We start from the raw sequence: 16,400 nt of genomic DNA, 5'->3' as shown, positions 1-16,400 counted from the left end.
GGTAAAGGTCACAATTCAGCGAAACCTCCATCTTCCCGCGGCAGTTGGAAAACGACGCTCTGGCACAGCGTTGGAAACAAACGCTTGGTCGTCCATCGTCAGTTTTCGATGCTTCGGGTGTGAGAATGTGTTGTCCTGAAGGAGGATCTGCATCAGATGGGACCAGGTTTTCCTTTTAAAAATAAGAGTCGTTAATTTGCACTTGGTGAAGATTTAACAGATTAATGAAGGCTTCAAGAGCATTTATCTGCTCTGGATTAAACTCAATCTGTGTGTCTCTGCTTACTTGCAGGGCAGTGATGGCCGGAGCCGAGTGCGTGCGGTGCATGACCTCCATGCTCTTCAGCAGCAGGTTGAGTTCCAGCAGATAAGACTCACACTCCTCCAGCTCTGAGTGAATAACAAGGACAAAACGTGTGTGTGTGTGTGTGTGTGTGTGTGTTACAAGCTGAAGTGAGACAACACAAACACAGACAGTGGAGAAAGTGTTTTGAAAGAAGACTGCACACAAAAGAGATGAGCTAAAGACCTTTGCTGCATTTGTTCATCTCCTCTGAAGACTGCAGCCAGGAGCCGACCTTGGCGTGGTGGATAGATGTCTGCTTAGTGAGCGTGGCTCTCTGTAACAGTCAAGATAAAAACAGGATCACGGGCTTGATCTCACAAAGACAACAAACCAAAATCCACGGGTGCCTCTTCCTTTCTGCTCAAACTCTTCCTACATTTCTAAAGGAGTCGTTCAGAGACGGGGAGGACGAGGCGTGGGGGTGGAAGAGGTGCTTCTCATGAGGGTACAAGGCAATCTCATTCTGCCGAAACATCCGATGGTGACGCAGCTTCAACACCCACTCCTCAAACAACTCGGCAGACTTCACCTGGGTCACAAACAGTCAAGTCAGGAGCAGAAGGCGCACACAAACAGCTCAGCATGAAACGTGGAGGAGGTCCACCTTTAGGTGATAAATGTTGTCCTCCGTGTCCAAATCGATGCACATGGCTTTCTTCTTGATCGACATCACAGAGAGCCCAACATCTATGCAGCCGTGGGGCTTTCCCTTTTGTAGCTGATCACAAACAGGCTTGAGTGAGAACTGGGTTTTGTGGGAAAACGACAGACAGATGGCGCTATTTAGGGTTCACCTACGTCAGCTGCTCGCTTTGCATAATTCAAGATCCCTCTCTCCAACACAAAGTACCTCTGAAACAGAAGAAACCAAAGTTACTGCAACAGATGCAATAAAGTGTCATAAAGTTTCTCTGCTGCAGAAATGACTTATCCAGAAGACTTAACACCGTTTTAAGCCCTTGTGTAACCCTTTTACAGTACAGCCGTAAACTGGTCAGCAGCGAAAAAACCTGCACATGACCAGTGTGGGAGTTTCTGATCAGTCACGCGTGCTGATGTGACACTCCGACAGAACTTAGACCTTTTTATCAGTTAAATGTGAATTATTAAAAGTAACCGTCACTGTGTTGTAATGCAAAGGTTTCCAGGAAATCATGAGCAGGCTGCAGCAGGACGAGGATGAGTCAGAGGAACGGGACCAAACCCACAGAGAGAGAAACGTTCCAGTCGAGAGGAAAATGGCAGAAAGTGTTCAAGGCTTTGTTACAGAGGTTTAAATAAAGGTTTGCAGCTGGATGACATCATCACAACGTGTTTTACCCATCACACCAGAGGGACAAGTCCTAGTCTCTGAAGAACAAGTCAAAGCCTCAGGTTTCTGAGTGACAAGTCCTAGTCCCAGGTCTTAGAGCAACATGTCCTAGTCCCAGGTCTCAGAGGGATCTGTCCTAGTCTCAAGTCTCAAAGAGACATGTCCTAGTCCCATGTCTCAGAGGGACATGTTCTAGTCCCATGTCTCAGAGGGACATGTTCTAGTCCCATGTCTCAGAGGGACATGTTCTAGTCCCAGGTCTCAGAGCGACATGTCCTAGTCCCAGGTCTCAGAGTGACATGTCCTAGTCCCAGGTCTCAGAGCGACATGTCCTAGTCCCAGGTCTCAGAGTGACATGTCCTAGTCCCAGGTCTCAGAGGGACCTGTCCAAGTCACAAAGAGACATGTCCTAGTCCCATGTCTAGGGGAGACATGTTCTAGTCCCAGGTCTCAGAGCGACATGTCCTGGTCCCAGGTCTCAGAGGGACCTGTCCTAGTCTCAAGTCTCAAAGAGACATGTCCTAGTCCCATGAGACATGTCCTAGTCCCATGTCTCAGAGGGACATGTTCTAGTCCCAGGTCTCTGAGGGACCTGCCCTAGTCTCAGATATCAGAGGGACACTTCTTATTCTCAAAAGGACATGCCCTAATACCAGGTCTCAGAGGGACATGTTCTAGTCCCAGGCCTCTGAGGGACCTGCCCTAGTCTCAGAGGGACATGTCCAACTCCCAGGTCTCAGAGGGACATGTCCTAGTCCCAGCTCTCAAAGGGAGATGTCCTAATCTCAGGTCTCTGAGGGACCTGCCCTAGTCTCAAGTCTCAGAGAGACATGTCCTACTCCCAGGTCTCATAGGTTCATGTCCTAGTCCCAGGTCTCAGAGGGACATATCTTAGTCTCAGATCTTAGAAGGACATGCCCTAGTACCAGGTCTCAGAGGGACATGTTCTAGTTGCAGGTCTCAGAGAGACATGTCCTAGTCCCAGGTTTCTGAGGGACCTGTCCTAGCCTCAGGTCTCTGAGGGATATGTCCAACTCCCAGGTCTCAGAGGGATATGTCCTAGTCCCAGGTCTCAAAGGGAGATGTCCTAGTCTCAAGTCTCAAAGAGACATGTCCTAGTCCCATGTCTCAGAGGGACATGTTCTAGTCCCATGTCTCAGAGGGACATGTTCTAGTCCCATGTCTCAGAGGGACATGTTCTAGTCCCATGTCTCAGAGGGACATGTTCTAGTCCCAGGTCTCAGAGCGACATGTCCTAGTCCCAGGTCTCAGAGTGACATGTCCTAGTCCCAGGTCTCAGAGCGACATGTCCTAGTCCCAGGTCTCAGAGTGACATGTCCTAGTCCCAGGTCTCAGAGGGACCTGTCCAAGTCACAAAGAGACATGTCCTAGTCCCATGTCTAGGGGAGACATGTTCTAGTCCCAGGTCTCAGAGCGACATGTCCTGGTCCCAGGTCTCAGAGGGACCTGTCCTAGTCTCAAGTCTAAAAGAGACATGTCCTAGTCCCATGAGACATGTCCTAGTCCCATGTCTCAGAGGGACATGTTCTAGTCCCAGGCCTCTGAGGGACCTGCCCTAGTCTCAGAGGGACATGTCCAACTCCCAGGTCTCAGAGGGACATGTCCTAGTCCCAGCTCTCAAAGCGAGATGTCCTAATCTCAGGTCTCTGAGGGACCTGCCCTAGTCTCAAGTCTCAGAGAGACATGTCCTACTCCCAGGTCTCATAGGTTCATGTCCTAGTCCCAGGTCTCAGAGGGACATATCTTAGTCTCAGATCTTAGAAGGACATGCCCTAGTACCAGGTCTCAGAGGGACATGTTCTAGTTACAGGTCTCAGAGAGACATGCCCTAGTCCCAGGTTTCTGAGGGACCTGTCCTAGCCTCAGGTCTCTGAGGGACATGTCCAACTCCCAGGTCTCAGAGGGATATGTCCTAGTCCCAGGTCTCAAAGGGAGATGTCCTAGTCCCAGGTCTCAAAGGGAGATGTCCTAGTCTCAGATATCAGAGGGACATGTCCTAGTCACAGGTCTCAAAGGGACATGCCCTAGTCTCAGATCGCAGGGGAATATGCCCTAGTCCCAGGTCTCAGAGGGAGATGCCCTAGTCCCAGGTTTCATAGGGTCATGTCCTGGTCCCAGGTCTTTGAGGGACCTATCCAAGTCTAAGATATCAGAGGAACATGTCCTAGTCACAGATCTCAAAGGGACATGCCCTAGTCCCACGTCTCAGAGGGAGATGCCCTAGTCCCTGGTCTCAGAGGGACATGTCCTAGTCACAGGTCTCAGAGGGTCATGTCCTAGTCCCAGGTCTCTGAGGGACTGTGCTAGTCTCAGGTTGTTGAGGGACATAACCTAGTCCCAAATCTTGCAACTCTAACCTTGTGCCACCCTTTCATGGGCCACTTCCTCTTCTTCAGCAGCAAGCCCTCCTGAATGTCAGGCTCCTGCATACTGGCAGGAACCCCCCGAAGCCCCTCCACGATCTCCCACCTGTCCTAAGGGGAGACACAGGACACAAATCATTGCAGAGCAGAGATCATCAGAGACAAACTCAAGTTTAGATGGTGATCCGATTCAAGGGTGTATCATCAGTAAGGAGGCTGACTTACCCTCCCGCGTTTGTTACGAGTCAAACTAACTCCAGCAGCTACTCGAGAAATCAAACTGCACAAACTCACCTGCTTAACACCATGTCTGGAGGAGCTGCTGCTGTCACTGTGAGTGGGCGAAGACGTCGTCATCTTACTGCGACGAGGCTGTTCTGCGCTGAGCGTTGTTTTGTTTCTGTGGAAACGGAGATCAGAGCAAAGCCTCCAGGAGCATCACTCTGACCTATGAAGGCCAAGCCAGCAGTCAGCACTGCAGAGAAAGGTCACAGCCAAGTATCACAAAGGTTAGTGCTCCAAAACACACCAGCAGCTTTACAAAGTCCTGCTACAACTCTACGTGTCCCCGACTGACAGCTACAGCCCCAAAGCTGCTAATTTTTCAGGAAGCTTGACACAAATATCCAGACCATCAAGTCTTATTCACACACACACACACACCCAGAATAAATGTGCACTCAGATGTGCTGACTAACTGTGCTGATAAGTGACAATGAAGTACATATGAAACAAGTCAGTGCTTGTGTCCACGTCCAATAACAAAGTGATGACCAAAGGGTCTCCGTCTTTGATCATCACTCCTGAAGGATAATGAAAGCATGTGAGCAGCAGAAATCAGGCAAAACTGTGTATTCTCTAAATGGGATAAAAATGCAAAATAAAAATAAAAACTACAGGATATATACCAAAACAATGCATTTATTTACCCTTTTGGCATTCATTAAAGGTGTGGATCACTGAACAACATATTTAGTGATTGTTTCTGATTATTTACTATCAGTCACTCTGAGTGTTTCATGCAGGCTGAACATGAAAATAGTCTCCTACACCTATCTCCTTCATTAGCTTCTGATAGAAAATATACGGTGAAACTGTAGAAATAGAAAAGCCTGACAGATCTAGGTCACACTGTCACTTAACATTCATCATCATCATCATCATCATCAGCTTTATTTATGAAGTGCTTTCAATCAAACAGAAGGCGAACTAAAGTGCTGTACACACATAAAATAATTTAAAACATCGATGACCCATGCAAAGGCCAACAAAATATACATAAAAACTAAAGCAAGCTAAAGACACCGGTAAAAGTGATAAAAATGACCTACAATGTTTAAAATAACGACTAACTTACGAGTTGAGGGAACACCACAGTATAACAGTGAGTCTTCATCCGACTCTTAAAAACTGGCAGTGACGGCTCATGTCTGCCCACGAGTGGAAGGCCATTCCACAGCTTAGGGGCCAAAACCGAGAAGGTCCTGCCTCCTCTAGTCGAGCACTTCTCATGAGGAACAACTTGTAGAGTCGGTACAGAATGTATTCAGGCGCTGTCAATTTCTCACTCTTTGTTATATTGCAGTAATTTGCTAAAATCAATTAAATTCTTTTTCCCGCATCAATGAACACACAGATCCCCATAATGACAGAAAAACACAGAATTTTAGAAATTTATGTTGAGTTATTAAAAAAAGACAAAGCAATCAGTCCCGTTGTTCAGTATTTAGTATTTAGTCTGAGGTCCTGAGCACTCTGGAGAAGGTTCTTGTCCAGAGTATCCCTGTACTTGGTCACATTCATCATCCCCTCGATCGCAACCAGTCGTCCTGTCCCTGCAGCTGAAAAACCCCTCCTCAGCATAATGCTGCCACCGCCATGCTTCACTGTGGGGACTGTATTGGACAAGTGATGAGCACTGCCTGGTTATCTCCACACATACCACTTGGAATTATGGCCAAAAAGTTCTATCATGGTCTCATCAGACCAGAGAATCTTAGTTCTCACCATCTCAGGGTTCGTCAGGTGTCTTTTAGCAAACTCCATGTGGGCTTTAATGTGTCTTACACTGAGGAGAGGCTCTGCCACAAAGCTTTGACGGCTGCAGTGATGGTTAACATTCTCCGGTCTCCTGACTACATGTCCGGAGCTACACCACACTGTCGCTTAACATTCATGGACTCAACCATCTCGACTCACTATGGGGAACGCTGTTGTTGGTTTAACGTCCAGGAAACAGCAGAGAACGTTTTGACTTGTAGAAGCTAACTGTTAGCATTAGCAACTCTACCACACAGCAGAACTCCTCCAGGCTTTTGTTATTTGTGGAGATAAAGCATCAACAATGCAGAGCAAACAGAGTCAGTGGTAGTCGTGCCCCCCCCCCCCCCCCCCCGTATGACTTACAAGGCATTCATTCCCACTAGACCACTACAAAGGCATTGCTTAAACAAACAAGTGAACCACATCTTTAAAATGGCATTGATGATGGCATTTAGCTCCACCAGGGGAAGTTAAATTAATAACAACTCATATTTAACCCTTTCATGCATAATGGCCACTACAGTGGACAGCTACTCAGTTGTTAGTTTTTTTTTGAATGAAACTAATTTTTAAAAAATAACAGTTGAAGGTTTCCTAATTCATGCATGAAAGGGTTAATATCTTTGAGTTCTACTATAAAGGATTATTTTGGCCCATTTAAAGTGTATTTCTATGTAAAATATATAAATGATGACGCGTTTGGAGCCCTACAGGACTGATGAGTTAGTAACTTAGTTATTAGTGTTGGATCTTCATTAAAGTCATTCTGGTTTTAACTCAGTACTCGTATAAAAACTGCCTCTCTTCATCCTAAGAGCCACGCTTATGTTGGATGTTTCAGGACTTTATCAAACCCTCTCCTGGTTATTTTTGATGATTTCCTGCTGGTTGATGTCCAGATGCATTATCAAGCTTTAACCTTCACCTGCATTTTGCTTCAAAATCCATCTTCTGCTCTGACACGTCTCCACATCTGTAGAGCATGTGTCGCTCATCGCTAACGCTGCTTATGCAGGGAATGCTTGGTTAGGTTTTCTTCCAGACCCACAGTTTGGATTTGTGACCAAATAGAAAAATCTTGGCTCATCAGGCCAGATTTCTCTTGTTATGGTCTGCGGGGTGGGGTGGGGGGGGGACTTTTGGCACTTATCCAGCCGCCACCCCCCCCCCGACCTATCACACACACACACATTGAGGAACAAGGGCATCCTTCTGCCTGTAGGACCCATCATAAACAGGCTGATTAATGAAGTGGTGTTATTTTGGTAAACTCTACAACTCCCATGAAAAAGCTCTAAACATCCACTGGTTTTTATCCTTCCTCTAGAACATTAACTATAAGCTTTAGGGATGCTCCGATCCGATCACGTGATCGGAAATCGGCCCGATCACGTGACTTTTAAAAGATCGGAATCGGGTGTTAAAGATCGGATTTAACCTTATAAAACAACAAGCATGACATTTTTAATTAATCTTGAGTTTCAAATTGAATAACAATGGCTTAATTTTGTACCAAGTTTCACTTCCTCAATAACGACATGACACCATACGGCAGCCGTAATGCCATACGTTTTAAAGTGGACCGTGGAATTCAGGTAGCAGTTAGCTAGCAGGTTAATGCTCGTCTCGCTCCAGGAGAGCAAAAAATGTCAGCTGTTTGGAATCATTTTAAACTGGAGACCGAAGGTTGTCCAACAGCCACTTGCAACATTTGCAAACTGAGTGTTTCACGTGGTGGAAAAGACAGAGCTGCTTTTAACACCATGAACCTGATCCGGCATCTTAAGAACAAACATCCAGCTCAATATTCCGAGTTCACCGCGGCAACGCAGATCAAAACATGGAGCCAGCCGACACTGGAAGCTATGCTGAAAAACAAAGAAAAACTTCCTAAGGATAGCGACAAGGCCAAGAACATCACAGCCAAGATAGCTGAATTTATTGCACTAGATGACCAGCCGCTGTCTGTGGTTTCAAACGTAGGATTTCGCCGTCTCATGGAGCACCTGGAGCCACGGTACGAGTTACCTTCTCGAAGCTACTTTACAGACACAGCTCTGCCCAGCATTCACAACAAGCTACGTGACCACCTGTTAGTCATGTTATCAAAGGTGTCTGCTTTTGGGTTTACCACGGACATATGGAGTTCGTCTGTTTGTCCAATGTCACTGATCAGCTTCACTGCACAATGGATCGACTCGAGTTTCAATTTACAACGTGCTACGTTAAATGCGCAACATTTTCGCGGATCTCACACAGCAGAGCATGCGAAACAGGCTATTGAAGAGATGCTGAACAGTTGGGGAATTGAAAAGGAACGTGTCCATGTAATTGTGCGTGACAATGCGCGAAATATGAAGAGAGCCATGGAGGACTTGGCAGTACCGAGCTTGGGCTGTGTTGCACACACGCTTCAACTTGTTGTGCACGAGGGTCTGCTCTCTCAGCGCAGCGTCACAGACACAATGGCTAATGCCAGGAAGATAATAGGCCATTTCAAACATTCTCCTTTGGCCTATTCACGCCTGGAAGATATCCAGATTTCTCTGAAGATGACCGTGAAGCGCCTGCAGCAGGATGTGCATGTTAGATGGAACAGCAGCCTCTATATGCTACAGAGCATTCTGGAGCAAAAGCGAGCGCTCAGCATCTATACAGCTGACCACAACCTCCCTGCTACACTAACATCTAGTCAGTGGACCCTGATGGAGAATACAGCTGAAGTGTTAGTTCCCTTGGAAGAACTGACTAGGGAAGTGAGCAAGGAGACTGCAACTGCAGCAGATGTGATCCCTGCCATTTCAGGTTGGTTTTGTTTTATTTTCTACATTTTAATTAAAGAACACACAATGTTTTTTATTCTAAATAAGTAATAAACTGTTATCCATCTATTCATTCTCTAAACAGCTCTCAGACGTGTCCTGTCTCGAGAGCAAACGACTGACCAGGGTGTTCGAACCATGAAAAGAACTCTCCTAGAGGCCGTGGAGACTCGCTTTGCTGAGGTAGAAAAGGAACCACTCTACAGCATCGCCACTTTAGTGGATCCAAGATACAAAGACAGGCAAGTAGAAATAATGTACATTTTTAATTTGATTCTAAGAAAATAAATTTTCAAAATTGTAAGTCAGCCAATGACTAATTATGTTTTTAAAATTTAGATTTAGCTCTGTTAATGATTAGAGAATTGTTTACTATTATGTAAATATAACATTTCCTCAGCTGAACTGTTGTGTTATGCAGTGTCTTGCCTAACATTTTTTTAAAAATTGTTACATTTATCTTGTAGATATTTCACAAAGTCAGACCACCTGAGGTTTGCTAAAGATTCCCTCATCCAGGAGGTGATGAAGATGGAGGAGAACAGGGTTGCCAGTAAAGAACCAGAGGCAGCAGAGCCTGTGAGCAAGGCACCTCGTCAAGGAGCAGGAAGCAGCCTTGGCAGCATCTTAGATACGGTACGGTACGGTACGGATCTACCTTTCGGAACAAACCATCTCTAGGAAAAGCAATCCTCTAGACTACTGGAAAACACATGCTACACAGTTCCCTTCACTGGCTGCTGTTGCAACCAAATTTCTCTGTGCCCCCTGCACCTCAGTGGACAGTGAGAGACTCTTTAGTGCAGTGTCAAACATTCTTGACGAGAATAGGAATCGGCTCTCCCCCGACAAGTTAGAGATGCTGATTTTCCTCAAAAAAAACATGCACTTTATTTGGGAGCCTTAGAGTAAAAGTTGAGCTCCATGTAGAGCACATGGAAGAGGTGATTTACCAGTTCTTTGCAATTTGATGTTGATGTTTTATTCTTGAATGGTGTTAAGTTCGTACACCACTTTGATTAGGCATATATTTTGTTCGTTTTAATAAACTAGTCAGTCTAAAGGCCTAAGATGTATTTTATTTTGTTACCTGACTGAATTATGCAACTACCTCTTAGAGGTGGAGGTAAGCACTTTAATTTAACTTCTATTATTGTGTTGAGTTATTTTACAAACCTTTTCTACTTTTCTATAAAAACAAATTTCTTTACATATTGTTGCACCACTGATAAGCTACAAAGATATCATTTTGTTTACTTGGTTTGAAGTGCTGCTGCACTAACAAAATGTTTCTACTTTCTTATGGTATCATGTTGGATGCCGTCATATAAATAATAATAAAAAAAACCTAACAGGTCAATTTGGGTGCAGTCTCCTTTTTTCTTGCTATTTTATTGTATTGCTGAAGTATCGGATCGGGACTCGGTATCGGCAGATACTCAAAATCAAATGACTCGGAATCGGATCGGGAGCAAAAAAATGTGATCGGAACATCCCTAATAAGCTTATAACAGTGAACCAGAAACGTCACACCTAACAGGACCCAGCCTACCTGTACGATGTGTCTCCACGTGTTTTAAAGTCCCTCCATGTCTGCTGACATGGCTGAAGATCTGAGCTGAATGAATGTGGTCTGACCATAAAAAAGGCACTCCCCTGTGGTGGGAATGCCTGCAGGCTTCCTGTGTGCAAGCATGCATGAACATCACTGTAAACTTGTGAATTTGTAACCTATGCTGCTAGCTACAGCCCCTGAAAGCACTCTGGTGGTTAGGGTGTGTGTGTGTGTGTGTGTGTGTGTGTGTGTGTGTGTGTGTGTGTGTGTGTGTGTGTGTGTGTGTGTATGTGTGTGTGTGTGTGTGTGTGTGTGTCTCAAACCTTTGCTTACAGACTGCACCACACTCAGGACGTGAGTCATCCAGAGGAAAGAATTTCTGCTTCAAACCTCTGACACGCCACAACACGAGGCCAGTAACAGACAGCAGCGGGCTAAGAGCAGACGACTCACTTCACAGCTCTGGAGCACAGACTCACAAGGACAGCCAACATAATTCAGGAAGCACTTTTTAGACTGTGACTTGCCTGCAACTCTCAGCTGAATCCTGAGCTTTCACAACGTAAAAAGTCTGGAATTTTCTGCTCACACCCTCTGCAAACAGCTGTTGTGTAAATGCAGGCGCTCCAGGCGGCTCTCTCCTACTGAATGACAAGTTTTCACCTAACAGCTCTTTGGGACTAACCTTGTTTATACCTGTTGAACTGTGGTCTCACTTTGATAGTGTCACTTAGAAATATACAAAAATATGTTTGTAAAAAATAAAGATTTTTGCAGAATACTGTAAAATCCTCCCAACAGATCTATAATAAATAAACCTTCAACAACATATTTCCTGAAACCAAACCCCATAAATCACCTCACTGCATCATTACCTCTGCACACGGCCTCCCCTTTACTCTAGACTATCAGTCATTGACTGAATGAAAACATCCAGAACTTCTCAGAGTGTACTAATTACACCGAATGATTAGTGTAGTGTTTACCACTAAGTGTTCTGCTGTGTCAGACTAAGAGCTTGTACTTTTCCCATTCACACGCCCAGAGTCAATTATTGATAACCACCTTGTGAACGAGCTGTTTAGATTGTTTTTGTGGCCGGGGGCCGAGTCCAACGATGCCGCGAGGTCTAAAAGGAGAGCTAAAGGTTTAAAAGGACAGGTGGACTGGGTTTTTATTATAAAGGTTTGTTTATATAGAATCAACGGGCAACAAAACCCTACAGAAAGTAAACACAGCTTTAAAGATTCATTCTTTTTAAAGCTGCAATCGCAAATTTGGAAAACGACTTAGCTTAAAAAATATGTTCATGCCTCGTATCAACGTTCTAACGTCGTACAGCTATAAATATTTCATGGATATTCAAATTTCTTGAAGATGTTTGCGTTTTTCATCATCAGCCATGTATAGTTTGTTTTCACATTAAACTTGTCATTAAACTTGTCAAAAGTCCCATTAGTCATCACAAACTGGTGATATTCATCTCTGCATTTGACCCGTACCTGTGGGGAGCAGTGAGCTGCAGCGGTGGCTGCGCTCAGGAACTATTTGATGGTTTAACCCCCCAATGCAACCCCTTACAGCTGAGTGTCAAGCAGGGAGGCATTGGGTCCCATTTTTAAAGTTTTTGGTATGACCTAAGTGAGGATTTGAACCCCAATCTCCCAGTCCCAGGGCGGACACTCTACCACTAGGCCACTGAGAAGGTCAGTCAAGGTCTAACATCAACAGTAACACTAGAGAATAGTTTATGTGCACTTTTATTAATAGGTGAGTGTTATTGTTTAACTGTTTCTCTAATATTTATTATAGACTAATATGCTGAGTTCTTGTGTCACTGGAGTCCCCTGCTCTTTCTGCTACAGACTGAACTGAAGATGGATGTTCTACAAAAATAATAACAACTGTTTCTCCAGTAAGGCAGCATTTCATGGAGCCATCACGAGAAAAGCAGGCTGATATCTGCAAGGGGCTGGTGAGCTTGGAGCTGAAAAACAACACAACGTGAGAGTTCTCCATCTTCAGGCTTACAGAAGCTGCTGATAAGTCAAGAACACTAAAGGGTTTCATTTATATTTTTAAGTGTACCTGAGGTGTTACTGGTGTGTTTTAACAGGTTCCTATTGTGTTTTCAGCCCCGGTTGATGATTAAATTACTATAATATACATATTTTATCAGTAAATTTTGTCTAACTGTTCTAAAATTGTATTTATTTTGATTTACATATACATTTACATCTCTCAATAACATCTGCCTAATAAATGCTGTGAAACCTTATCAACTGATATTTCTTTTTTATATATTTGATCATTATTTGCTCTTAGACAAAACATATTCCTTTGTGCTTTCATTTGATTTTGGCCTTTCAAGGTCATCTTTAACTTGGCGTAATTAATTTCTTCATCATCGTTCACAATAGGTTTCCTTCAATCGATGCGAGTCCAATTTGTGGGGGTTGTTAGGGGAATCCCTCAAGGTTCGTCACTGGGACCCTTATTATTTTCACTTTTTATAAATGATTTGCTGCTCTGTTGCACTTCTTGCTCAGTTCGTCTCTATGCCGATGATACAATTTTATATTGTTCTAAACCTAACAAACTGGAAATTCAGGAGACCCTTCAGCTTCATTTTAACAAAGTGCAGCATTGGCATTGGCTAACTCAAAATAAAGTTCTTAATAAATCAAAATCAAATTCTATGCTTTTCCGGAGAAAACTTCTGCTGTAAATGTTGATCTGACCTTCCTTTTTTAGACTCTTCACAATTGCTCTCATCTGATAAAATAAATACTTTGTTTACTAATACTAAGTTTGGTTGTAACCAGATTTGTTATTTAAAATTCATATTCAAAAAATGTCACATAATGTTACACAATATTACAAAACTCAAAATCAATTGTTTTCACCTAACTATAAGGTAGCGTATTGCAAGTCAACTTTTGTTTCCGATCTTGGATTATGCCAAGCCCCCACAATGCGGCTCAAAAATTGAAGCAAACCCGGAAGTACTAAAAATTGCAGTTCCACCCTCATCCGCTGGGGGCTGGTGTCAGAAGCGAGCAAATCCTCATTGACTCCCATGTTAAAAATACCAATTTCACAGCAGAAATAAACATGTTTACAGCCTGGTTCCAAAACATGTTTTTGGTTTAAATGATCTAGTTTACACTCATGACAACTCTGAGGGGGGTGGATTTTTTCTCACTCTTCTGTTTAAGTGTATTAAAAGCCTAAAATTCTGTATAATTAATGAGCATCAGACCCACATGACCACAGAGCTAGCTCCATGGAAAGGCCTCAGTAGAGCCTCGGTCTGGCTTGGAAACTTCTCCGGGATTTTGAGTCTCTGTGTGTGTGTATTCTGTTTTGGATATAATTTGTGCAATTGTTGGACAAAATGACTTGCTGTGGCATTAATTGCACTAATAGAGCGTCCAAGGAGTCTCCACTTCATTTTTTTCGGTAAGTAAAATTACATTTATGTATTTTAGGTCACTGCCGAGCTGAGCTTAGATTTTAGCATGACTGTTTAACCATGAAATTTAAATGTAGTGGGGTAAAACCCAGTGCATTTAACATAATGCTGCACTTTAGAAAATTGGTTGAAATATAACATGTTGGTGGAGCTGGGTTCCGACTATCGGCTTGTGGAGCTCTCGGGAGACCGATGTTTTCCACCCGGTTCTCCCCGCAGCTCGGTGCATCTCTGTCTGATCGCAGCTCCTGTCTGCTGCGCGGGCTGACGGCTTGTGGAGATCTGGGATGGAAACCTTTCCACCCGGTTCTCCCCAGCGGCAGCGCTGCGCATCTCAGATTGCAGCGGTGCTTGTCTGCTGTGCGGCTGCCGGCTTGTGGAGCTCTTGGAGAACTCTGTGTTCCACCCGGTTTTACCCAGCGGTCAGCCCGGCGTATCTCTGACTCAGAAGCTCTGGTGTAGTGCACAGTTAACTCCGGTTGTAGCTAGGTTGCTACCTCTGTTAGCTTAGCTCCCACCTCTGCATTAGCTTTGGGTTAGCCAGGGTTAGCTTCAGGTTAGCTTGTAGCTAGTTCGACCGGGTGTCGTCAGTTGATCCCAGCCTTACAGTCCCACCTTCAGCTCCTCCTCTCTTGCCTTTTGTGGAATTGTCTGGGCTTGACGGAACCTGTGACATGATCAAAATGGCGGTGGTGGCCACCTCCCATTTGGCCTCAAACGTGTTATTGGAGCCTATGGAAACCCATTGTCCAATATTTATGTCGATGGATTATGCAGATAGTTTACCAGTACGCCACGGTTGCATGTTTTCAATCTCTTGATGTCATATTCAATAGCTTATGTTGTTTTGTTCTATGTTGTCTTTAGAACACACCACTGTCACATGTATGAACATCTTTCAAGGCTTTCCTTAAAAGCCAGGCATCAGTTTAATTGTTTTTTTACTCATTTTTAAATACATTTTTTATGGAAATGTTGTTAGTACCCTTTAATTCTGTGTAGCACACTAAGATCAATGATTAGCTCTCTTTTGCAATTCCTCAGTTTAAAAATAGGTAGGAAAACAAGCCTTTTATGTTAAAGAGCCTGGAACTGGAACAAGGTGCCTCCACATTTAAAATCAATATCTTCATTTTGCTTCTTTAGAAATGCTGTTCATGAGCATGTGAAGCAGACTTGTTCTTGTTGTGAATCCACTGCCTGATAATACGACGCTATAGCTAAAGTATAATATTTACACTTATTCCTTTTGTTTGTGCCACTGCAGGATTTTTATGTAGATTTTGTTAATCATTTTTGGATTGTTATTTATGTCTTAGACTTGTCTATTTGTTGCTGTCTCGTCTTTCTTGTCCTTTATTTTCTCTATTGTCGGAGGACACACTCAGAAACAAGAAGTGGTTTTATCCTCCTAAAATACAAGTTAATAAAGATAAATATTTAATACTTGGTCAGTTTATTGGTATGTTTCACAAACTTTGGTAAATGCTTGATTATATCACTGAGCAGTGAACAAAATTAGGATTCAACAGTAGGTAAATTCAGTGGTTAGAAACTTTTTAGGTTCAGAAACCTTGTGTGTCCACTGTTGTTTTGAGTAATAATTTAGTATTCAGAAAAGGTGCAAAACATCAAGATATGGGCCATGAAATTGGCCCAAAAAATCTGCAGCACTCATCGACCATGGGCTGACCATGACCACCTCATACTGGCATTTTATCAGCAATAGAAAACCTATTTTGGCTGACCTCTAGTTATAATTACAGAACATTTTAAAGAAGCACAATTTTTACTTGTCTGCATCATTTTCTGGGTTGTAAGTTACTTTGGTTTGGATAATTGTACCAGTATCTATTATTATCTGTTGAAATTTAATTTAATTTAATTTAATTAATTCTTGTTATGCAGGTATATTTATTTAGTTATCTTATTTTTTTGTTTATTTTTATTTTTTAACCACTTGCTGTCTTGCTGCCTTTCAACTTTGTTTGTGTTGTATGGACAGAGGGTCCTCTTAAAAACCAGATGTTGCATCTCAAGAGGTTTTACGCTCTGAAAATATATGTATATAAATAAATGAACAGGCAATTCTGTTTATTTGTAGAAAAGCAAAAGTGAGTGTTGTTGTTCTACGGCTTCAGGCAGAACTCAATGAGGAATAGACAGGCTGTACACCGACACAGCAGCCGTCATCGTTCCTGCAGCAGCCATCTATCCTCTCCGTTACAGATGCACGGCAGAGAGCTCCTCCCAGATTACAGAATTATCAGGTTAAAGCTGCAGATGATCCACTGATTATCAAAAAGCAGCAGGAAATGCTATAAATAACCCCACATCTGCCACTTTTTATTTTTACATCTAAACAGAAACATGAAAAAGCAGCATATGGTTTAGGAATGGTAGGTGACAGCAGCTCTTTTATGACCTTTGACCCCCTGAGTGTACACATGACAGGTCTGACTT

At 43.4% G+C, this 16,400-nt stretch overlaps 2 protein-coding genes across 2 annotated transcripts in view; one reads left to right on the top strand and one right to left on the bottom strand.

Moving 5' to 3' along the window:
• LOC107383382 (oxysterol-binding protein-related protein 3) overlaps window positions 1-16,400 on the bottom strand; it is a 42,552-nt gene that overhangs the window by 18,078 nt on the left and 8,074 nt on the right. The window contains exons 2-8 of the mRNA XM_015955948.3: window positions 4,337-4,517; window positions 4,037-4,153; window positions 1,145-1,198; window positions 951-1,064; window positions 723-875; window positions 530-620; window positions 287-390 (exon numbers count right to left, since the gene is read on the bottom strand). Of these exons, the coding sequence (XP_015811434.1) occupies window positions 287-390; window positions 530-620; window positions 723-875; window positions 951-1,064; window positions 1,145-1,198; window positions 4,037-4,153; window positions 4,337-4,399 (696 nt within the window). The 5' untranslated portion in view covers window positions 4,400-4,517. The remainder of the gene's footprint in view (window positions 1-286; window positions 391-529; window positions 621-722; window positions 876-950; window positions 1,065-1,144; window positions 1,199-4,036; window positions 4,154-4,336; window positions 4,518-16,400) is intronic.
• Window positions 7,500-9,719, top strand: LOC107383630 (zinc finger BED domain-containing protein 4). The gene is made up of 3 exons (XM_054744400.2): window positions 7,500-8,890; window positions 8,993-9,149; window positions 9,375-9,719. Exons 1-3 carry the CDS (start codon window positions 7,732-7,734, stop codon window positions 9,586-9,588), a joined length of 1,530 nt encoding a protein of 509 aa, XP_054600375.1. The 5' UTR covers window positions 7,500-7,731; the 3' UTR covers window positions 9,589-9,719.

The sequence above is a fragment of the Nothobranchius furzeri genome, chromosome 11, assembly GCF_043380555.1.
Source record: "Nothobranchius furzeri strain GRZ-AD chromosome 11, NfurGRZ-RIMD1, whole genome shotgun sequence".
NCBI classification, from domain to species: Eukaryota; Metazoa; Chordata; class Actinopteri; order Cyprinodontiformes; family Nothobranchiidae; genus Nothobranchius; species Nothobranchius furzeri.
Note: the sequence above shows the minus strand (reverse complement) of the source record. Positions and strands in the feature narration are given on the sequence as shown.

Bases quoted from the DNA above. Each gene is read 5' to 3' on its own strand.
- LOC107383630 (XM_054744400.2), top strand. From the start codon at position 7,732: ATGTCAGCTGTTTGGAATCATTTTAAACTGGAGACCGAAGGTTGTCCA. The intron at 8,891-8,992 runs GTTGGTTTTGTT...TTCTCTAAACAG, and splicing joins TGTGATCCCTGCCATTTCAG to CTCTCAGACGTGTCCTGTCT. The intron at 9,150-9,374 runs GCAAGTAGAAAT...TTTATCTTGTAG, and splicing joins GATCCAAGATACAAAGACAG to ATATTTCACAAAGTCAGACC.